Source organism: Saccopteryx leptura, chromosome 3 (assembly GCF_036850995.1).
Source record: "Saccopteryx leptura isolate mSacLep1 chromosome 3, mSacLep1_pri_phased_curated, whole genome shotgun sequence".
NCBI classification, from domain to species: Eukaryota; Metazoa; Chordata; class Mammalia; order Chiroptera; family Emballonuridae; genus Saccopteryx; species Saccopteryx leptura.
In genome coordinates this window covers 39,232,394-39,257,895 of record NC_089505.1, presented here as the reverse complement: position 1 = coordinate 39,257,895, position 25,502 = coordinate 39,232,394, and the positions used below count along the sequence as shown (strand labels likewise).

The 25,502-nt window shown below is 34.4% G+C and overlaps 1 protein-coding gene across 2 annotated transcripts in view; it reads left to right on the top strand.

Moving 5' to 3' along the window:
• NKAIN2 (sodium/potassium transporting ATPase interacting 2) overlaps positions 1 to 25,502 on the top strand; it is a 1,047,208-nt gene that overhangs the window by 476,808 nt on the left and 544,898 nt on the right. For both annotated transcript variants that reach the window (XM_066373336.1, XM_066373337.1), the window contains exon 2: positions 17,764 to 17,901. In XM_066373336.1, the coding sequence (XP_066229433.1) occupies positions 17,764 to 17,901 (138 nt within the window). The remainder of the gene's footprint in view (positions 1 to 17,763; positions 17,902 to 25,502) is intronic.

The following is a 25,502-nucleotide window of genomic DNA, read 5'->3' as shown; positions in this document are numbered from 1 at the left end:
CAGCTGCGAAGTGGAGAGCATTCTGCTGTATTAGTAACAGAAGTTTAAATGGCAGTTTGAGGGGATACAGGCTTAATATCCACGCTCTCTCCCTCTCCTCAGGCTGTGCTGATTGTCTCTTTTCTGTGCTATCCTAATATGCCTTGCATAGCCATGTGAGTGGAATATATCACAATTAACTGGTATATGCCAGTGAGACACTCTGGCACCTCTTTGAGGGCAGGGCCATGTGTGATTCACACCTGTTTATACCCACCACAGTGCTCCACAGATGTTAGTGTTCCATTAATATTTATTTAATTAAGCTGTTGAAATTGTTGCTCATCTGATACTTACCTGATTTATCATATGAAAAACAAGTGGACATTGAACCAGTGCTTTCAAGGGCCAGATATTTGCCAGGTATCAGGCACTTATCCAAGGCTATATCAAACTCCATTTTCATCCCGGAGGAGCCAAAAGCCCAGTGAGGGAGAGAGACCTGAAAACTCATGATCACGGTGCAATAGGACGTGACTATAACAAATTAATGCAAGAGGTAAGCAAACCGGAGGAGGCTATTCTGCTCTCTTGAAATGACAGGATTCTCTGGAGAAATTTGATTAGGATCTTGAAGAGTGGGTATTGCTTGTCTGGTAAAGAGCAGGAAGTTCATTCCAGGAAGTATACAGTGGATGTGGAAAGGTGTAGAAAATGCAGGAGAAAATGTGTTGTCAATTGAAAGGTAAAGTTCAGAGCTATGGTTGAGAGCTTATTGGATGAGTGGAGTGAGAACTTCAGACAGAAGCTAAAGGATATTTTCAGATCTGAGAATGAATTTGAATGTATGGGTTTAGTGCAAACACATTGACAGTTATAAGGAAGTAATAGGTTCGGATTATCCTTTAGGAAGGTAATTTTGGTGGCATATGGGGGATGGATTAGAAAAGAAAAAGACCAAAGACTAGGAGAAAGTTAATCACAAGTTATGGTGGGATACCATACAGTGCAGTGTTTTGGTTGGAAATGTGGATTCTTGATCCAGACTGTCTGGATTTGACTTCTAGTCTCCATGGCCTTTTCTAGTTAATTACCTACTCAGTGCTTCATTATTCCCATCTGTAAATAGGCATAATAATGAAACCTACATTAAGGGGTGGTACAGTATAAACTAATGCATATAAAATTCATGGTACATAGTAACCCCTTAGTAAGTATTATTTATCATTATTATGTTATTCAAACAATATAAAAACTAAGGGATATGAAGTGTTCAGAGCCATTTTACAGATATGAATATTAAGGCTTCTAGGCTTTGAGTAACCATGATGGTTAACCACTGCCTTTCATATATTTGCATATTAATTAAATGCATATACAATTATTCCATATGACAATGTGTGGAATAAGGGTTTGCTTTCTCTTAATATCTATTAATGGAGTTTGACTTGCTAAACTTATTAAAATCATGCAATCATGAAGCTCCCATTTTCTTTAGTTTTGCTATGAATTCAGATTGGGGTAGAACTGAAGCAACCAAAGTGGTTTATACAGAAAATAAATTTGGCACTTAACACTGAAAAGTGCAGGCTATGAATAATAGCATTTTTTCACTGGCCTTGCTCTGCAGAGACAACTCTCATCTGCCTGACTCCATGCCTAGATTTCACTTATCAGTTGAAGAGGCACTCAGTAGACTCTTAGTTTCACAATATGGTCGTGTTCATACATTTTGCAAAGTTTCATATCTTGTCAAGAAGAAAATAAATTTCATCATGTAGTTAATTCCTAGCTTTCTTCTAAACTAATGACCTAGATAAGGTCAACAGTACAACTGGTTTATAAATCATATCATCTATCCTGCTATGTCAGTTTGGTGTTTTTTTTGTTTGTTTGTTTATAATAACAGGTGACAATACCATCTGCCATTTGAATATATGTAGTATGTTCCCCATGGTTCTTTAAGACATGTAGCTCTTTGTCATACTCCTCCTCAGAGGTACACAATATCACTTGGTCAACAAATTCAAATTTGAAAACATCTATTTTTTTTTATCAACTGTTCATGGGAGGTGAGGGTTATCATTTCTAATGTGCATACAATGAAAAATGGCAATTTTGAAGGAGCTATCAGATGAATTTTCAGGAATTTTGAGAAGGAGCTGGTAAAATTCTGACTTCCTTGAAGAGGGTGAAGGAAATAGATCACCCAATGAATGATCACCTAATGATCTCTTAATATTAATCCTAGCTTTTGAAGTTCTAAATTCAATACATTGCTTTTCCTCAGCTCACATAGGTTCAAAGCAGAATGGCTTCACAGAGTAAAAATTTCTATTAATTTTCAGTATATCAATTTATGTTTATAGTAGGGGAAGTGAATCAAGAAGCTAGCTATTCAGAATTAGAGAATTATATTAAAAATTGCATATATAAATTATATTTAATAGCAACTTTTTGAAACTCTTCTTTCATATTATAAATATTATAGTTTCTCAAATGCAGATACTTCATCTCAGCAACACTTTTCTCTCACCGATACCACTGGCATCTGTCAAGGTCCAGTCTGGAAGATCTCTTATTCAAGTCAAGCTCCAAAACATTAGCTGCCAGTGTGTAGAACTGGCTATGGTGGGAATATAAACATCAAGTTTTAATATTGATAAAGATTACAGGGTTTTTTTTTTATACTTTTCCAAATTTTTGATTTGTGAGGGCAATCATAAGTTAGTTTTCTAATTAAAAATAAATCTAATGTAGAAAAATATACCTATAGTTATTCTAACAAGCCAGTTACTCCTGATGGAATTGTTCTATAAAATAGATATCAAACCCTCAATATCATTAAATCTCAGTTATGCTGTGAAATGTAAAAACTGACATCACTCAGTAATCTTAAAATGAGATTGAATCTGTTATGGAGAATAGACGCTCAATAGCTGGTTGGAATGATTTATTATTTTTGTACTTTTTGAGTATTGGTAAATTATTTTTGTTTTTAATTTTGTTCCAGATATATATATATTTATGTATGATTGACAAAAAGGTGTCTCTTTAAAGTGAACACTGTGATGTTTTATTTAAGTATGTCTTCTGCAATAATTACCACAGTCAAGCTAATTACATAGTTGCCATTTGGTAAATTCTTGAATAGGTACAGCATCAAAGTATAGTTTCCAAATTTCAATTGATATTTTAAAATGTATATTTTATATTGTGTTGGTTAATATTTAATATAAATAATGTTTGGACTTTTGTTTTCCGGGCTATTAAAATTGGTGAATAAAACACTATTTCAACCCTTAATATGTTTAGAATCTAGAAAAATTATGTGATAATGTATATGTTCTACTATGCATAATCTGTTGATAAAAGTCACTGCATAAATTGTACAGTTTTATACAGACAGGGCTATACCTCAAATATGTGAACATATAAATTGCATGTATATTATATACATAGATAGATATTGACATGTAGATAATAAAAATAGATCTCAATATATACATACAAATTTCCATAATTCATAGAAACCTATGGTGTTTGGCTCCTTTCTAGTAACTTCACTCAAATATGCTAAAATTCATGGAGAGATATCATATAATTTTCATTGTTAGCTAAAATTTAAATTATATCAATATTTTAGGTTCAAATATGTGAATTTTCAATAAATAACGATCTATGATTGGGGGTCCAAAAATACAAAAACTTTGGAACATTTTATAATTTTAGAATTATCATAGTCTTAAACATATAAATATATATATATTATTTTCTTATAGTTCATTTTCAATACTATTATTTATTTTGATTTTAATGCAGAATTTCTAGCACATATCATTACTGTAAACTATACTCAATTTTAAAATGTAATTCAGACTTTGCACTTCGAGAATAAATACATTGAAACAGCCTAAAATTACCAAGTTATTTTGAAATAAGATAAGGGAGTTGAGGCAATTTTATTTGCTTTTTGTCAAAAGACCCATGATTATTTTCTTCCAGAAAGCCATCAGTGCAAATAATTAATAGATTGTGCTTTACTGACCAGGCTGATTTCTAATTCCCACCAGGATGCTGTTTGAGTCTCTGTGCATTTACAGAGCTATAATTACATACGAGGGTTTAGACTTGGCTTGGCCAGCAACCCTCTTGGAACAACTGGGTATAGGAGAGGGGCAAGGAAGTGCAAGACTTGGTAATGATGTCAAGCTGCCTGACAAATGGTGGACTTGGCGGAGCTCAACTGGATCCTGAGGATTGAGGTGTGAGACTAACACTATTTCCTTCAAAGAGAAAAGTGAAATGTGATTGTCAGTGAAGCAAATAAAGCCAGCCAGAGAGAAATAAAGAAACAAATAACAAACATTGACAACAACAAACCCTGAGATTAAAAAGGCAAAGCAGGAAGCACCACCAATTTTGAGACTTAAAATTTTTTTTTTAATTTATTTATTCATTTTAGAGATGAGAGAGAGAAAGGGATAGAGAGAGAGAAAGAGAGAGAGAAGGGAGGAGGAACAGAAAGCATCAACTCCCATATGTGCCCTGACCAGGCAAGCCCAGGGTTTTAAACTGGCGACCTCAGTGTTTACAGGTCAACACTTTATCCACTGTGCCACCACAGGTCAGGCGAGACTTAAAACTTTTTGATGGTAATTATTATTTCATTGACTTGATTGTTCACAAGTGAAGCAAAATATATTCTGCATAATTTATATAATATCTTTTTGAATCTATGCTATAACCTGCAACTCATAATACAGCACTCATAATAACACTTGATATAAATGAACACTTTCAAGATTTTTATTGACAAATGATTATAAATTTTTGCTAACACTTTGAATGATCTGTTAGGTAAAACTATGTCCATTGCTGGGACATGGCTGCCTTCTCTCTGAATTCATGTAAGAGATACTCTATATAACGTCTATACTTATATGTATAAGTATACGTTATACTTACATGCATATCCATATATCTTTATACATGTACACACGCACTTTCTTTTTTTTTTAATTACCCTGATATTTTCTCCAAATTCTGTTAAATTTGATGGATAACTTTAAACTGTTTTTCAAGGGTTTAAAATATACAATAAACTTAATTGAATTTTTTGCCAATAATATTTTACTACTTTTAACTTCTCCCCAGGACATGTAATTGGTTTGAAACAAAAATAATATCTTAAAGGTATGGAAGGTCTTTATACAGATCCAAAGTACTTAAACATTATTTAATATAATGAATAAATATGTCTGTTATAAGGTAGAGAGTATGGGATTCAGTTTGCAGATGAAGCTTTAATAGCTATCTGTGCTATTGACTGTCCTTAAGCAAGTTACTTAGTCTTCAGAGGAATCAGTTGCTCGTCCATCAAATGGAGATTATAATATCTACTTAATTGGCAATTAAGTAAACTAGTGGTATCAGATACCACTAGGATGTGTATATATAAATATATATTTGTATGCATATATATTTATATACATATATATATATGTATATGCATACATGCACCCAATTCTTGGCCCTAATTATCATATTTTTAAGATACAAAGGAAAGGATAACTTTATCACCATTCTTCAAGCCTTCCTTTCTATTCTATGATTAGCCTACTTTGAGGAATTAAGGAACTTCATCCTAATTTTGAGAGAATTACCTAAAGATAGTATGGCTATTTCAGCATTATTTGAAACACTCAACTCTAGAAAAAGATGTTGATCTCAGGAAGCCCTTGCCAACAAATGAGTTGATATATTTAGAAAAGGTCAGAATTATCATCAGAACTTTAAAAAATAATATAGCTCTAGAACCTGAGCTTCTCAATCAGAGAGCAAATGGAAGTATCTAAGAACCCAAGATAAACATCAAATGTTTATCTAAGAACCCAAGAAAATTAATTGATAACTTCAAAAAGTTAAAACCATTTTTATGAAGGAAGTCAAGCATGCTGTACTCTTCAGGTTTCTGTTTGCTCCAAGGTATGAGATATTGGTTGGAATTAATTTTATTTTTCCTAAATAATATCTTGAATTAGAATATATGGAACTATTTGAATGCCTTAGATTATGGTATAGTGGATGGGATATGGTGGGTACCAAAATAGTGGTGCAAGCAATACAACCCTCACTTTTGACATTGGGTCAGTTAATCCAAAACATTTTTAAGGCCATGAATTATAAAAATCATTTACATATACCTGACACATTTTATTTTAACTCAATTTGTTGATTAGCTCAATCTGCTGATGTAGGGCTTACGACTCTTCTGCATAAATCATTGGCTGGAATTGGATATTTTCTTTTTATATAAAAAAATCTATAATTTATTATTTATGGATTTTTTTGGTTAGTTTTTTTTTTGGTGCAGTGTAATAAGAACTTAAAGATTTGTAAAATTATTTGGAAAAGATGCCTTTGAAATTTTTATCATTGTTTTTCCAACTATCTTTCAGAAATTCACTTTTATGTGTTTATGTAATCTTTCCAATATGTTAAGGTGCATTTTTAAGTTGTATTTTTGTCCTCATAAGTTAATTGTAGGTGTAATAAGTAATAATTAAATCATGTAGTTATCCATGTTATGAATATAACTGACATTAGCAGGTATGGAACAAACAATATGCATAATAGGATACAATAGGTTCAGTGCTTTGGAGAGCCCATGAGTAAATTGGACCACTTAAAGATAGTATCCTAAATGTTTCCCATATAGTAGCATAACCTCAGAAGTAGTATCTAGTAAATTCCCAATTTCTGTTGGAATGTAACTGCATACTGATGGGAGATAGAAGACAAAGTGTTGCTGTGGTGAGTGCCAAGCGTAGGGTTACATACGGTAGAGAAAACTCCATTACTTAAAAAAATTGCAGGTGATGTTTTGTGTGGTTTCAACTTATTATTGGACCCACTGAAAAGAAATGGTATAATGAGTTCATGAAACTAAAAATAAAAAACATTCTTGAAACAAATTGTTTACAAAATATGCATACACATTTATATAAATAATTGTAACAAATTACACAGGATATATATACACACATATTCTATATGTGCATATATTATGCATGCATATATCTATCATATCAACTGAGATGTGATATGATTGTGATTCAAAGCTTGGACTCTAGAAAAATCATCCTCACCAATTAGTAGCCATAAAAACTAGGGCAATGAATCTCTCCCTCTGATTTAGTTTTCTCATCTTTAAAATGGAAATAATACTTTCTATTTCATTAAGCTCCTATCTGTAAAGTCTTGGAATAGTGCCATGAATAGTAGTAGTATACACCTAAGATATGTGTACACACAGACAGAGAAACCATGGGTATGACTTAGGAGTACTTGTAACACTTTGAATTTTCAAGTGTAAGGTATGAAATACATTTCATAGCTTGACAGAACTTATCATTTCGAGCCTGTTTCAGTTATCTATGCTACATTAATGGAGTCTATGGTAGAAATCCTAGAGCTGATCGAGAACATCATCTCTTATTACATTCACCCGTGGACAGCCACAGACACCTTTTGTCAACAGGAAAACAAGTATTGTGTCTGTCTCTTCAAAACATAATCTCCATATCTGTGTTAAATTTAATAATGTGGTTATTTTAAAGGGCACAGGAGACACGGTATTTACAATGCCAAAAATAGTATACCTCGTGACAAATTCTAAAATGTTTCTGTAACCATCTAAAATGGCATTCTCTTGTATTCCTAGTTGCGGTTTCCGACATGCCCACTGCCACAGTGACTGCCGGTACATGGCAGTGATCTTGATAACATTTGTGCTTTCATTTCAACTCTTGATTGGCCTTTAGCAGTCTGAGTAAGTGAGACTGTCATTCCATCACCTCGCCTCAAGAAATTGAATTTTATGAAAGAGACATAACCTAGAGTTTGAGAGGTTTGATTGACATCTTCCGGATGGCTGCCTTGCTTTAGTCACAGAAACAGGACCCGGAAACTGCTATTGCCTTCATTTAAGTAAGGGAAGGGCAGATGGGAGAGAAAGAGGACAGCGGAAACAACAGTATGCAGGAACATTCACCTCTGTTTCCAAAGACAGTATGCACACTTCCCACTCCAATCCTGTTACATATACAGCATTTGCAAAACAGGGAACAACGATGATGGTGATTACATTATTAATTCACTGCCCCAAATGGGGAGGGATAGGAAGTATTGGAGAGGCATTTCTCTTATTTTGAATTCACAAAATAAAAATACAGATAAAGATACATAAGTATTTATTAAGACCCAAACTGAAAGCTACCTAGACACTATGATAATGATATATGAGGTATATTTTTGGACTCTTTTTATCAGATTTTGGGGAAAAAAAATATGTCTGCAATTGACAAATTTCAAATTCTCCAGATGGCAGCTTTAATATGTTTAATATGATTGTGCTGTTAAAAAATAGCAAGAGAGTTATCTCTAGAGAGAGTCGTTTGCTAGGAGAAAGCAATACCATATGATCCATGACAGTAAGAACACTACAAGCTATTTTTGTTGTTCGGCTTTAACTGAGTTCCCGATAAATAAAATGTCCGTAACGAACAACTAAATGATGCTAATGAGAAACTAAGCAACTTATTCTATGCCATTTCTAAAGTCCCTTATTAAATATAGTCAACTTATTCCTCATCTGCTTTTTTGTATATTGGTAATATTAGCCACAGCATGATGCTTTTGTTTGTATGTACTTACTACATGAATAGTAGAAGATTTGGAAGTGTATCAGAACCAAATACACAGATCTTTAGTGAGGCTGTCATTTGAACAGCTACACCTGGGCCCTCTTGAGAGTTTTGAGTATTTCTGCCTAAGAACCATTTCAGATATTAGCATACCTCATAATATAAGACTAATTCTGTCAGATAACTTTAAATTGTTTGATTCATCTCATCACCTATTCCCAATCCCAAATACTCACTCATGCCTCAGATAGTGCTTTGTATTGATCAATACTTAAGATACATCATCTGTGCTTGTAGAGTCCGTGCTTTAAAAGCGCATGGTCACGCGCTTCTGAACATCAGATATTTCTTTCTGTGTTATAAATATCTAACCTATTGAAGTGTTAGCTTGGACTTGAATCAGTTAAGACTTTGTTGTGGTAAGGCTGGAAATTCAAGGGCAAATGGATACATTAAACTTCTAACTTGTGCCTGTCATGTGCTTTGAGTGAGCTATGAAAACTACCTAAAAACAGCTGTCATTTTGATGTGTTGTAACTCTTCTGGGAAGTTAGATTTCTACTGAGTGAAATTATAGAATCTGTGGAAAAATCAAAGCAGTGATCCATCTACCAAGAAGACCTAAGCTGTGATCTTACTAGCTCATTTTCTACAAGAATAGAAAGACGTTAAATAAAATAAATGAGAATTTGGCTGCTAATGTATGAAACCATTTCATGGCACAACTCTTGATAAATGTCATTTTGTTGTGACTTGATAAGATTATTTAAAAATTTTTATTTTACAAAGACAGAGAGAGAGTCAGAGAGAGGGGTAGATAGGGACAGACAGACAGGAACGGAGAGAGATGAGAAGCATCAATCATTAGTTTTTTGTTGTGACACCTTAGTTGTTCATTGATTGCTTTCTCATATGTGCCTTGACTATGGGGCTACAGCAGACCAAGTAACCCCTTGCTCAAGCCAGCGACCTTGGGTCCAAGCTGGTGAGCCTTGCTCAAACCAGGTGAGCCCATGCTCAAGCTGGCGACCTCGGGGTCTCCAACCTGGGTCCTCCGCATCCCAGTCCCACGCTGTATCCACTGCGCCACCGCCTGGTCAGGCAGATTAGTTTATTAAATACATCAATAGTATAAACTTATTTTTAATTTTTTAATTGATTTTGAAAGAGGAAGAAAAGGAAAGAAGGTGGGGGAGAGAGAAAGAGAGAGAGGGACATCAAGTTTGAGTGAGCTATGAAAACTACCTAAAAACGGCTGTCATTTTGATGTGTTGTAACTCTTCTGGGAAGTTAGACTTCTACTGAGTGAAATTATAGAATCTGTGTACTCTGACCAGCAACCTCTGTACTCTGGGATGATGCTCTAACCAACCAAACTATTCAGCTAGGACCAGACGTAATTTTCTAATTCTAAAACTTGGGTTCTAAACCACTGTGACATGCTGCTTTCTAGTATAATCAGAACCATTCAAGCCCGATCTCATTTTGGTGGTTTTTACTGTTTGTTGTGGTGGTTATTTCTTTGTTTTGCTTTTAAAGAGAAGCAATTATGAGGAAAAAGACAGAAAGTCTTTGATTCAGTTGAATAAAGATTGTTATTTGTGGCCCATTTTTACCAAAAAACTTACAATCTTATTTTGTCCCTTTTAGAAAAAAAACACACAAACCAATACACAGAAGCATGATCATGGCATGCTCACACATGCACACACACACGTATATATGCATAGTTGATAACTTCAGTTACTCAAGAGAAACAAACTCTTCAAGTAAAGCTCTGTGCTTGGCTTTGTCTATAACTTACATGGATAATTGTTGCAGACTTAACTTAAACTTTATTCTCTTCATTTCATATATGAATCAGGCCTCTTGGTAAGATGAAAAGAAAAAAAATCCGCTGGCATATATGATCTCACATATTTTTCCCACTGTGATCAACAAAGAGAATTTTAAGGGGGGAACATTAAAGACCTCAGAACCTCGGCAATATTGTAAAGGCCAAAAATATCTCTAAAGTTTTTACAGTTTTTCTGGGGATTGACTTAAAAGTAAGAGAAACCAACATGGTGTATTCTTCTTGATTCTGGAACTAGACAGGTTCAGACTATACTCAAAAGTACAATTCACGGTAGGAGACTGCAGGGCAGAGTGGGTAACCAGCATGTGGATGATACCTAGAGTGGTGAGACGTACTCAGGAGGAGAATAAACACAGACATAACACTAGCAGCTTTACCAAAGGGCACAGACCACAAAGAAGCAGAAAATGCTGCACCGGGGAGTCTGGGTACAATTGGAACTTAAATCCAAAGAGAAATCCCCTGACTGGAATGTCTAGCTGAAGGCGCAGAGTTGTGGATGAATCAAGGAGAGGGTACTAGAACAGCTTTCTTATCTGCTTTGGTGTTCTCTGTGAAGCAAGAAACAAAGATCAGCTACTGCTGTAACAACAAATTGAGCCTACTTGACTGGAATGTAGAAATAAAGGTCAGCAGCAATCTTTATTGACAAAATTCTGACAAACAGATGTCCATCCTGTGGGTTTGGCTGGAAGTTCACCTAAACTTTCATGGTCCCTACAGATGAAATAAGACTTTTGGACCCATTTTGGGAACTGTTATGCCCAATCAATTTTCATCTCAATTTTCCCCGGTTTTTCCTACTTTTTATGCTGTAACAAAGCTAGTTTTTGTTTTGTTTTGTTTTGTTTTTGTATTTTTCCAAAGCTGGAAACGGGGAGAGACAGTCAGACAGACTTCCGCATGCGCCCTACCGGGATCCACCTGGCACGCCCACCAGGGGGTGACGCTCTGCCCACCAGGGGGCGATGCTCTGCCCCTCTGGGCGTCGCTCTGTCGAGACCAGAGCCACTCTAGCGCCTGGGGCAGAGGCCAAGGAGCCATCCCCAGCTCCCGGGCGATCTTTGCTCCAGTGGAGCCTCGCTGCGGGAGGGGAAGAGAGAGACAGAGAGGAAGGAGAGGGGGAGGGGTGGAGAAGCAGATGGGCGCTTCTCCTGTGTGCCCTGGCCGGGAATCGAACCTGGGACTTCTGCACGCCAGGCCGACGCTCTACCACTGAGCCAACCGGCCAGGGCAACAAAGCTAGTTTTACTTGTTACATAAGTAATCGGCAAACAACTAAACTGCAAATTTTTTTATTCATTCCTGAAATTTCATAATTTATATTTTATTAACTTTTGATGAGCTTTTTCATTTCCCTGAAGTCCACTTGGACTATATACATGGGCTGTGAATGGGAGCGTTTGCTTGCCTGGCATGTGACTTTGAGTCTATTCTATATCTTTCCTCAGGGACTGATTGTTGAGACAAACTCAAAGCTTGGGTTCCTGGAAGAGGGAGAGGATACTGACAACGGGAGGGTCCGGGAGGATGACGACCACCCAGAGATCATTTCAGCTTACAATTTAGCACTAAAAACTTTAATAATAAACTCATTTTTTAAATCAAGAAATTCATGTTCCACCATAATTGAATAAAAAGTCTTTCTTTTTCCTCTCAAAGGCTGTGTATAAATTTTATTTTGCATTATTTATAATAACTCACGAATTGGATTTTATGGATATAAGAAAATTATACTAATATTAGAAGGAATATTTATTATAAAGAAATCTTAGTTATGAATAGCAAGATGCAGTGTCTCAAGAAAACCCATTTTGGCTTTCAACAGTTGAAAACTCACTATAAATGTACCGTTTTGGCTTAAAAAATACTCACCATGTTCATGTATTCATGTACATGCCGTTTCCTTGTTAATGAAGTTAATGGCCACAGCTAACCAGGAAATACTAAAGTTTTTCATTTGAAACAAATTCGTTGCAGACTGAATAGTCTCTTATTAAGACTTCAAACTTTAACAAATGATTAGGCCCAGTTCTCCAGTTGTAAATTGACAAATACGGAGTCTTTTCCAGTTTGAAATGTCAATAAATTTATTTATCTTGAAGACATTTTATAAGAAGTTCTTAAGAATTTTGTTGTCATTTACACTAACATAAGTTTGCTTAATGGTACTTATTAGATGTTTGAAAACTTTTTTTAGCTTAAACATACTTTAATTGATAAACAATAACTGTTTAGAATTCACATGTGCTATAATGCAAAAGTGATTCAAAATTTATATTTACTCTAATGAAAAAAAAGTTAATTTCATGTTTTACCAGTATGCATAAACATCAAAAAAGGATTAATAACAGTTGCTATAATATTTAGAATTTTGCAATCAGAATTTGACCCAGCGTTTTCACTTTTTGTGATTTAGCCTGTGGTTATAGCAACATACATACATATTCAAGGTTGGTTAATGCACTCATGTGTGTAATAGCCAAAAATTGGGAACAAATTAAATATCTGTTAAAACTGAGTGTTTAAATAAGGATACAATGAGATAGTTCTCTATAAATGCAGGATGTGCTAATGTAGGAAAATATCCAGCACACATCACTAAATTCTGAGAAGTGCAAGGTGAAAAGCCATATCTACATTACAATCCTATTTATGTAAATAAAATAATGTGAAAATAATTTACATATACATACAGGTTGGGATAAAAATAGTTTTACAGTTGTGAGTACATAAAACAGAGGTTATTCTTGTATTGTTTGTTATTAATCATTGTAATATTTTCTATATGAACAACTGGAAACCTACTTTTGCCCTTCTCTGTATAGATAGATGCCTATATGCTGGCATCTCCAGACAGTATTTTTTTTGGAAAGCTCTGCACTGAAAAGTTCTTCCGTAAATTGCCACAAGTTGTTTTTGGAAAAAGAGAGTAAGACTGGATGGTTTATTCAAAGTTTAAGTCTTGAAATAAATTTTATGCCTTACTTATATTTTAATACTGGTGGAATCTTTAAAACAGAGTCAAAGAAAGGGAAAAAATGAAAATCAAATTATAGATTAGTTTATTGATACAAAGCTGTCAAATAAAATTTTATTTAACCTAAACTGAAACTGGGATAAAATTATTTCAAAGAGACATTTTCTCAAAGAGAAAGTCATAGTTGAACATGACAAAAACTAATAATATAATTAACCCCATTAATGATCTAAAAGAAAACAATAAAGTAATTATCTCCACAGATACAGAAATAATAACTGATAAAGATTTGCCTCTATTTATATTAAAAAAGTTAAAACCTCATAAGTGATAGTAATAAAAGAGAACAGAATTTTTTTGTGGAAAGCAACAGGTTATGCATTTATAATAGGCTAGTGTGCAGAAACCAAACACAAAGATAAAATTTATATGAAGTAAAATAGATAAGCATGAAAGAGACTCCATAAGACTTTATATATGAAAGTCACATGCACACTCAATAACAATGTATGTTTTTCCAGGCTGTATACATATATTTGCAAGTCAGTTGATTGAAGGGATATAAAGTATATACATATATTACAGAGAGCCCAATGAAAGAAAGGGGAATTACACTGAGACCATGCGTTGAAAGAGGTAAATAAAAAATAAATGTATAAAACAAAGAAGGAGCTTTGCCTTGAGCAATGATAATATAATGTCATGGTCTGATAAATGGGATCCAAGAGATTCTCTACACTAAATAAATAAATTGAAAATGTAGCATGTATCCTGTAAGACGATATACTGTGAAAGCATGTTTTGGAATGAGGTGTGACTGGAATCCATAAAGTAGAAACAGTGTTCAGGGGCCGTGCACAGAGACCTACATTTCTGTTCCATTCTCAGACCTCGGAGGAATCACTTAACCACACGACCTCTTAGATTTCTTAATCTGACAAATAAGACAATAATATTTACCTCCCTGGGTTTTGTGCAGAGAAAATGAGGTAATATATGACCTGTGAATAGTGTGAATGCCCAGCACATAATGTGTTTTAACAAATATTTGTTTTCTTTCCTCCAATTCCACACCTGCCCTTGACAGTAATTTCATAGTTGATGCATATCTGTTGGAAGGGATTCTTAGAAAAAAAACTATTTATTTTTATAAATTATTACTCCCTTGATACTGAATTTTTTCAGAAAATCTTCCATTTTTTCAGTCCTAGCTCTAAATTACATAATCTGCAATAGAGCTACTTATGACGGCTAATAGGGCCAATAAAAAAGAGGGGGAAATGTAGAAATATTATAAGTAAAGAATTGCCCATTAACTTATTCAGTCTGCATAACCTTTTGAGTAATGTTTGGTGAAACTATTAGTTCTGTCACACAAAAAAGGCTGACAAATGTTGTTGTAACTTCATTTTAGCTTTGCAGTCATAGTAAGTATATCATCTACATACTTTTTATAATTAATGATGGTACAGCTCTTTTCTTCCATAACTGAAGCACTTATTGAGAGATTACCCACTGTTTGACTAATGTGCTTCATCATCTACACTTTTCCCTGTTGTGTCCCACAGTTATGATGCTCAGAATTTATAGAGTTTAGATTCTTGCTGTGTTTTACATTTCTACTTGCTATTTATTCATAGGATAAGGATAAAAAAAATGTCTGTTAACGTGAGCTTTTACATAGATGAATAGCAATGGTGCTCTGATATACCACTGATGCATTTCAACAAGGCACATGTAATACTGCTTAACATCACAGTGGGTCTCCTTTATATGAAGTGTTGACTGCATGGTAACAGCTGAAGGAATGTTTGAGTAGGAAGCATTTCAAGGCTTATAAAGCTGGGGTTCTGTGCAAGTTCTATGATAGTCTGCTTATTATCAATCAGAATATTGCATTCCACTGTTGGGAATTGTGGATTTAGATCACGCAGGATAGAACAGACCTACATTCTCTTTTTGTAATCCCTGCCATGACTAAGTGAAAATGAAGATTTGACTGGGCAGGACTGTTGCTGTGAGAACCGTTTCAGTAGGACCCAGAGTATCTTAGGAAATACAGGTGTTATGCAAACAGTTGTCATGAGCTTGTTTTCTCTTTCAATGCCTGATGAAAAAAATGTGCTTCTCAGCCAAAGAAATGCAGTAGAAATGAATCATTCAAGCAGTCTTCAAACCGAGCTACACGTATTTAATTTAAAAGCACACTATTTCAAGAGTTACCATGTCCTTCTGACAAGAAATAACTTTAAAGGTTTTAAAATAAGTTTTCTTTAATACCTGAGTGAAAAAAATAATTGTTGAACCTTTGTTTGGAACGTCAAGTCCTTTCACAATGTTTACTCTGAACAGACAGTTGATTCTCATTCCCCCTGAGGCCAAGCAGGAAGAACAATGCTAGGTTTAACTCCCACCCTCCCTCCTTGCATTCTTAGATCTGCAGATAGACATACAAACTGTCCAGCTCTCATTTTTTGATGTAAAATGCACTTCTAGACTATAAACACAGTATTTTTATTTTTTATTTTTTGATGGTTTGGTAGCTTAGTTGCTTGGTTGAGTTCTTTTTCTTCTCTCACAGCTTAGATTTTTACATGTGTCTTAATTGTAAAATTGAAAGCACAGATGAATGTAAGATCATTTGAAATGACTTAAGTTCCTTGCTTTTATAAGAGTAATGAATTACTTTTATTTTTGTTTCCATCAGATTGGAAATCCAATTTCAATTTTAATTTCCTTTTAGAGCCTTCCTTTTACCTGGTTACTAGAGGTAACGAGGTATGACAAAAAGTCATGTTGGACTTATAATTCAATACTCTTAGAAGGACACTATATATTAGTTGGAGTTCCACATTTTACAAATGAGGACTGAGACCCCTAGAGAAGGAAAATGGCTTACCTAGGGCACTGCAGCTGCTTAGTGGCAGATCTAAGTGACGAATAAGGTCTCTTGACTTACTGAATAGTTCTTTTTCTTCTATATCAAGCCTCTTTGTTCTATTTTCTTATATAATAACTAGAAAGCCCAGCGGTCATATGAAATGACCGCTGTTCTAGATATTATAAATTGTAATTAAAATGATTTGTGCAAAGGTGTCTGCTAATTCAAACTGAATTACCCAGGGCAGGCGGCGAGGATGCCCCTTTGCTTACTGCCCCACGGGGTTTCCCCCTTCTACTTGCTTAATTGCTTAAAGTACAGTGCAATGAAGGAAACCACTGGCGGTACATTTCTTAAGAGCCACCGCTAGCTCAATAAATAAAGGTGATTTAAATAATAAAATGTTAATTCACATGTCAAAGATCTCTTTGTACACATTTCTTGTGTAGATCTTTCCATCATTTTTAAGCTCGCCTTGCAGAGGACCATCAATTATTTTTAATTTTACGTCCGTTCTTTCACAAACTCTTGAACAGGCAACATAAAGTTGACCGTGTCCAAATGCAGGCTCAGGTAAAAAAATGCCAACACGCTTAAGCGTTTGGCCCTGAGACTTATTGATGGTCATAGCAAAGGCAAGTTTTACAGGAAATTGTCTACGTCTCAATTGAAACGGCAACCCTGTTTGAGATGGAGCCAAATCAATTCTTGGAATGACATGTATTTCACCTTTAGAGGAGCCAGTCAAAGACTTAGCTATTATGACATTATTTTTCAATTGGAGAACCTCTAGTTTTGTACCATTGCAAAGACCCCTTCTGGTGTTAAGATTTCTTAACAGCATAATAATTGCTCCAATCTTTAACCTCAATTTGTGAGGTGGCATGCCAGAAGGCGGGACTATTTGAATGCCGTGGCAACTTCACCCCATTGGCTAGTACAGTTACGCAAGCAACCAATAAGCTATCGGTGACAAACAGACACTTAAGCCGCACATAATAAAGATATTAAAGTTACTAACAACAAGCCCTTCATGTGGACTTCCCAAACTTTCTGGTTGATGAGTTCAAGTGTTTGAGAGTGACTATGACAATTAATTTATCCTGCGACTGCACAGACGAGATCCCATGAATACTACCTGAAGCCTCCACAAACTCATCCCAGAGAGAAGCTAGTGTCTTCAGCTCCATAGCTCCCATAGTCTTCATTTGAAATATACCTGAAAGTGTCATTCTGACTGTTAAAGACAAATGCCTGATATGGTAACAGTTATAATTGCTGAGTATAGTGTCAATGTGATCCTTTTATTTTTCTCTCACAAGTGTGCTCATCTATCTATCCTGTTTTGCTATTCTAGGTTTGTGTGCTGGAGAGGCAAATATTTGACTTCCTTGGATATCAGTGGGCACCCATCCTGGCAAATTTTGTACATATTATTATCGTCATTCTCGGTTTATTTGGAACTATTCAATATAGACCTCGTTACATAAAAGGAGTAAGTACCCTTCCTGCTTTTAAAAAAACGTTATTAAAATACAGAAAGGTACAAAAATATCTTGAAAATTTATGTGTATACACTCTCCTTGAAGGACCATGTGTTAATTTTCATAGTTTCAGATTATATCTACAATAACTGAAAATGTTAAGTTTAAAGCACTCGACAGTGAATGTAATCAGGGAATTTCCATAAATTGTACTTTTATCAATTTTTTTTTGTAATTAAAAGCAGAACTATGCCCCTGTATTTCCAAACTATAAAGTTATAGCCTCAGACTTAATAGATTTAATGGGAGTTTTCCCCATTTTAAATAATCATATTATTGAACTGAATAAAATTTAAAATTAATATAAATGAACTTGTAGTTTCAGTATGAAAATATTAATATGTATCAGGGTTATTATTTGACATACTTGCAAGCCATAAGAATTTGGACCAATATCTCTGTGTTGTCCAGGATTTTCTTTTTTGCTCAGAGGATGTATTTTGCATTCCCATTCAAGTTAACTTATTTAACATAAAAGTGAGATCCAACTGTGTTACAGTTGCTATGGGAACCATAACTTAGGGTTTTTTACTTTTGTATGTGCCTCAGATCTCAGCCATAGCTCTTCATTAATGTCGTTTTTTTTCAATCTCATCATTTTTTTATTTCTTTTATTTTTAACAAAGGAAGAGTCCATAGTCATTTATTTAAAATTATAAAGCAAGTTTGTGGTAAAGGCATACAGAGAAGACAGCCCAGGTATAGCTCTGCTTTATTCAGTGCAAACCAGCAGGTTGTCTTGGGTTTCACGAAGCCATCCCTCACATAAAATATGCCTCCTATGACCTGTTCTCTTTGTCATCTGGAACTCAAATGATGCTCCTTGGTTCAGAAATAGGCAATATGATGGCAGCCAGGACCCAGGGATTCACTGTCCAGCTAAGGATGCATGAAAAGTTCATAGTCTTTTCTAAATGCACACCCAGAAATGAGTGCATGAGTGCATGTCATCTCTAAGAGTATGCAGCCCTGCAAATTTTGTAAAAAAGACGAATGTGTTCTATTGCAGAGTGATATTTTTCAATGCACAAGATATTGATTGTATGGCTTATTTTCTTATAAAATTTGTATTTTGACTCAACTGAGGCATAGTATTACAGTGTTTGGGAGTAGGTCTTCTGAAGTCACAATACCTGATTTAAAATCTTGAATCTGCCAAACTCTGTGTGATTTTAGACAGCATAACATCACAGATCCTTAGTGTTCCTATCTTTAAAATGAAAGCAATAATTATATTAACTTATATTAAATTATATTAACTTAATTAATTGATGCATGATAAGCCATTGTATGAAAGATACCTTATTTAACTTTCCTTTTATTTGACTTTGAGGCTTCTCCATGATTTTATTCTTATAAATGATGCCACTATGATTATTGTACAGATAGATACATCACTTCCATTTCTAATGAGGTTCTAGAGATAAAAATCTAGCTGTAGGTCAAAATATTTGTACAGTTTAAAAACTCAGACATTTGTTTGAGAAATAAATGAGATAGCCTATAAATATTCTTAGTATAGTGCTTGGTTTTTAAGAATTGGTGAATACATGTTAGCTATAATACTTTTCTCCTTGTTATAATTATTGGAAAAATGTACTAAACTATATAGACTAGCAAAAGGCTGGCAGGCAATCTAAAATAGAGTCAAGTGTTCCAAACTATTAGTTGAACTATTTCTGTCCCTTTTATTCCAAGTTGCTACAACTCAAAAATTTTTTTTACGTTATTTCTATTATATATATCAAATTATAATCCCATCCTTTTAGATAAACTGCGTCCCCACAAATCTTTTCAAGACAGGCTGCTCTCTTTAGCATGAAAGGCAAAAAAAGGATACCATGGGACGTCTTTAAGATTGTTAGAACTTTTGTACGGCTCAGAAAGTCTCTGAAATCTTTCCGAGGTCTTAACAACGTGTCTTAGAGCTACATCTTTGATTTGATCCTGACTTGCAGCCAGTGTTCTGAATTTGATCTTTTCCTTGAGACAGACAGTGTTTTACTTGGAGAATCTTTTGCCGGCTGGAGATAAATGTGAAATGTTTATTTTTTTTAAATCAGCAAGTAAGTCCTTAGAAATAATTCTCTAAATTATACTTTAAAAATGAATTGTTCTTTCTTTAGCTCATTTTTCTCTTAGATATCATGTTATATGTGGTTAAAGGGTGATAAGTAATGCTGTCAATTAATTGTTTGCTTGGAAATCTCCTTAGACAGATCCACAAGTTTTTAAGTATATTTTCTCTCTTCCCAGTGATTGCTAGTCAAACTAGCTGTTCTGACAATAATCACAGTTGGTCTTTTTGTCACCAGCCCTCTAAAACGACTCTCTTACTGTTCCTGTCTCCAGTGCTAGTCTCCTCGCTGCCCATCTGGCCTCCACCTGCCATTTTGTCTCAAAATCAATGCTATATGTTTTGGGTTTCTGTTACAGTTTTAGTACCAGTTTCTTAAGTTTCAGTCCCAGTTTCTGTTGTAGTTATCTATTTCAGGGTAATTTCTGTATAACAAATCATTTCTATATAATCAAATTCATGGAATCTAATAGCTGTGATGCCATGTTGAAGGTCAAAAGTGCATTCAGGAAAATGAAGAATTTGCTGTGAAAATGCAATTAGTATTTTTCAGTTTTGAGGACAAATATATGGTGACAGAAAATGAGTTGACTTTGGGTGATGAGCACACCATGTAATCATCAGCTCCAATGCCATAGAGATGCTCACCTGAAACTTATATACAGGGTGCCCTCAGGTTATGACACAATTCTGTTCCTGACAGTGATGTAATCCAAAATGGCATAGGTAAGCGTACTGGGAGACGCCAACTCCCTCACTCATATGTCACGTTACTGCATATTCTTCTGCCATGTGAACAAACTAGTTCGCCTACATAGTCTGTAAGTAAGATGCTAATGGCCTAAGCAGAAACACTCACGTATCAAGTTTTTTAATTTATGATAGTGAGCGTCATAAACTTGAAATATCCTATGTCAAGACTGTCATAATCTGAGGACCCCCTGTACTCTTATTGATCCATGTCACCCCATTAAATTTAATTTCTAAATAAAAAAAAGATTGTCCAGTTTCCCTAAAAATGGCAAAAAACACAATTTAAAAAATGTGAGTGTCATCATAGATGACAAAAATTGCGGTCAATGAAGGATCTGGGTTTAGCAGGAGAATACAGAATTAGGGACAGCATCAACTAACAATAATGCATTGCTGGAGTTAAGAAATTTTCACAGGTTCTCTGTGCAGTCAAGACTTAGATATTAATGGTAGAATTTATTTCCCTCTCCTCTAAAATTATAGGCGTTTATAATTTCTACATTTGCCATTTTATATTTTAAATTGTTAAACAACTCAGCATAGAAATAGAAATAAGCAACACCACTTTGATCATTTCACAACTGAAAATTATTATTGTTTTAGTCTATTTTCTTTATGCAAATGAAACATCTGGTTTTGTTACAATTTCAAATATATCTTAACTTCTTCACTTAACGTTATATCAAACAATTTGACATTTATCAGTCTTTCATTATTCATTTAACCCTTTACATTATAGTTATGTGTTATGCTATGTAAAATAACATATATATAGATATTATATATTATGATATTTTTATGTTTTTATTATAAATATTTTGTATAATCTCCATAAAAATCCTCATCTTTATTTGTGATTTAATTCCTTATGTGAAACTTTCTATGTATAATAAAATGATATGAATAATTTTAAGACTCTTAATCTGTAATTGACAATTACTATTCCCAAATTATTTTTCTGAATTTTCCTCCCACCAATGTTCAGCATAAACTATTTCACTGCACTCTGGCTAACCCTGAATATATGTTCTCATTTTTGTTGATCTAATAAGAAAAAAATATATCATTTTTTATTGTATTTCTTATTTTTACTGAGTTGGACGTTTTCATATATATGTTCATTAACCAGTTTTATTTTTTTTTTTGGAGGATTAACTTTTAGTGTTCGTTTTTCATTATTTTCCCTGGAGTCTTAGTGTTTATATATATGGATCACATATTAAAGGTATTTACTATTTAAATAATAAAAAATTTTATTTTATGTTTATTATTTTTCTCTTATTAAAATTACTTTTGTAATATCTTCTGTTGCTTTAAACATTATACAATTTATCATTTGAAAAGTATAATGTTAAGACTTCACTATCTTTAGGTCTAAATTTACTAAAACATAAAGGCAGATACCCTGAAATAATCTAAATAATTTGTTTTTTTTTTCACACTTGCTGTTTGTAAAGAGACATTTTTGCCTGACCAGGCAGTGGTGCAGTGGATAGAACATTGGATGGGACACGGAGGACCCAGGTTTGAAACCCTGAGGTCACCGGCTTGATTGCACGCTCATCCAGTTTGAGCACAGCTCACCAGCTGGAGCCCAACATTGATGGCTTGAGCAAGGGGTCACTCAGTCTTCTGTAGCCCCCTGGTCAAGGCACATATGAGAAAGTAATCAATGAACAACTAAGTAGCCGCAGTGAAGAATTGATGCTTCTCATCTCTCTCCCTTCCTGTCTGTCTGTCCCTATCTGTCCCTCTCTCTTTCTCTTTCACAAAAAAATAAGTAAAAAATAAAAATGCGACATTTTCTTCTATTTAATTAAAAAAATGTCAAAAAATATAGATGTGATTATAATCAAAAGTACTGAGCACAGAAACAATAAATAAAATTTAAGGAGTATTGCTATGTTTAAGAATAAAGAAGACAAAATTAAAAATTTAAAACAGTTAATTGGAAGAACTCATTATTACCCTTTGAGGCCTCTGGCTTTGAAGGGATACATTATGTTGAAGGAAAATTAAATTGATATTTCAATTCTAGGCAAGGGAAACCTGAAGCCAGAATTTATAGAAAGCATCTCTATTGTGTAATTCTCAACAGCATCAGTCCAAAAAAAAAAAAAAAGCCACAAGTAACTCTAGTAGAATTATTCATTTATATATATATATATATATATATATATATATATATATATATATATATATGGCTCCCACAAAAGTATCACCTTATGTTATAAATGGAATTGTCTAATTCATCATCATTTGTGCCTACAGCAACCAAAATGTGATTTGGGATATCCAGTGTTTGTTAGTTATTGACAAGAAAATGCTAATGAGTAGCACTGCTTTAAATTTGCTTTGATAACCTGAAGAGTGTGTAGGTTTTTAATTGCTAAAAAAAGATATTTTTTTGGATCTGGCTGGTTGGCTAAGTGGTAGAGCGTCGGCCTGGCATGCAGGACTCCCAGATTCGATTCCCAGCCAGGGCACACAGGAGAAACGCCCATCTGCTTCTCCACCCCTCCCCCTCTCCTTCCTCTCTGTCTCTCTCTTCCCCTCCTGCAGCCAAGGCTCCATTGGAACAAAGTTGGCCCAGGCGCTGAGGATGGCTCTATGGCCTCTGCCTCAGGCGCTAGAATGGCTCTGGTTGCAACAGAGCAACGCCCCAGATGGGCAGAGCATCGCCCCCTGGTGGGCATGCCAGGTGGATCCTGGTAGGGCACATGTGGGAGTCTGTCTGACTGCCTCTCTGTTTCCAACTTCAGAAAAATACAAAAAAAAAAAAAAAAAAAAAAAAAAATATATATATATATATATATATATATATATATATTCCTGCCTTCCTACCTTCCTGCCTTCCATTCTTTCTTAACTCATTTTCTTCTTTTTCCTTCCCTTCTTTCCTCCCTCTTCTTTTCCCTTTTTTCCTTCTTTCTATTTAACAAAATAATTTTGAAAGAATAAAGAATACCTTATAGAGGTTTTTTTTATTTTCTTGTATTTTTTAGAGAGACAGAAGGACAGATAGAGACAGACACACAGAAACGGAGAGAGATGAGAAGCATCAATTATCAGTTTTTTGTTGTGACACCTTAGTTGTTCATTGATTGCTTTCTCATATGTGCCTTGACCACGAGCCTTCAGCAGACCGAGTAACCCCTTGCTTGAGCCAGCGACCCTGGGTCCAAGCTGGTGAGCTTTTGCTCAAACCAGATGAGCCCGTGCTCAAGCTGGTGACCTCGGGGTCTCGAACCTGGGTCTTCTGTATCCCAGTCTGACGCTCTATCCACTGTGCCACCGCCTGGAGGCCCTTATAGAGTTTTGACTTGTTTGTTTAATCAGAGAAACTCAGTCTCAAAACTAGAAATAAATTCAAAATAGCTTAAAATTCATTATTAAAATTTCATAGAATCAGAGAGGAGTGCAGCATACCAAAATCACAGTAATATTTGTAATACTGTGGATTTTTTTTCTTACCGCTTTCATTACCCTCTACCTAGGTACCTTTTTTTGCAAATCCTATAAAGCTCACCTGAACTTCAGAAAATTTTGCCTAAATTCTTATGACCCGAAAGTAGTAGAGTTAGGATGCAGGCTGAGGTCCTCTTACCTGCCAAACTCATGCTCTTAACCACTGTACTAACCTGTCTCTTAGAAGCACAGTTTAGAGGGCCATAATCTAGCTAACAAATGAAAACAAGTTTTGTGAAGTTGTTGGCAAATCCATTATGGCATTTGCAATTGGGAGAGCATTTCAATTTTAAATTATGGTCTGCCATCTCTATATTAAGGATAACATTTTTTGTTCTGTATGTAATGAAGAAATGACCTCATTTCTTAAGAATTAAGAACAGAAAACCCTTAGTGATGGATAACTCTTTCTTGGGGAAGAACAGTATCGCAGGGTATCCTCAATTTCCAGAAATTAATTTTTTAGAATGGTATTTTTTTCTTATATTAGTTAGCATGTTGATGTTGACAATTCATATGTATGCATATATAAATATATATCTAGAATGTAATTTATATATGTTGTATAATATATATTAGGGAAAAATTATCGCTACATTTTTTAATTTGTAAAAACTTCAAATAATTGCTAGAAGAATTTTTTTCTATGTAATTGAAAAATACCCATATTATATACCAAAAATATGTGTGTATGTATACATATAAAGATATATGAATATATTACATATCTAATAAAGAGCCTTTCCATTACCTGAATTTAGACAATAATAACTAATCCTAAAATCAAATAAATAGGGAAGATGGGATTAAGTTTTTGTTTTGTTACTTAAAAATCAAGAGAATAAGTTAACATGGTTAAAACTAATTTGATAAAACAGAGCTGTGATGATTAGAAAGACAAGCCAATATCTGTGAATTTTCATTTCTTGTGTTTAAAGAGTAATAAACTATTAGACTATGAATATCATTATATCCTGATTTATTCTTCCAAAATAATGAAAAGAACTGACTACTCCTTTTGTTCATATCTCAAAGTTTTTAATGCTAATTTCTGATTATTGCTGAGCATTAAACTTGGCTTCTCAATTTGGGCCAGAATGGTTTTCTGTGATTTTTATTTTTTTACTCACTAAATATCTTTTAAGGTATTTCATGTGTTTGTCAATGAGTGCTGATTTGTAAATTGACATATTCTTCTCCCCATTGAGGGAGGGCACAGAATAGGAAAACAACAATAAGGCATTTTGAAACAAG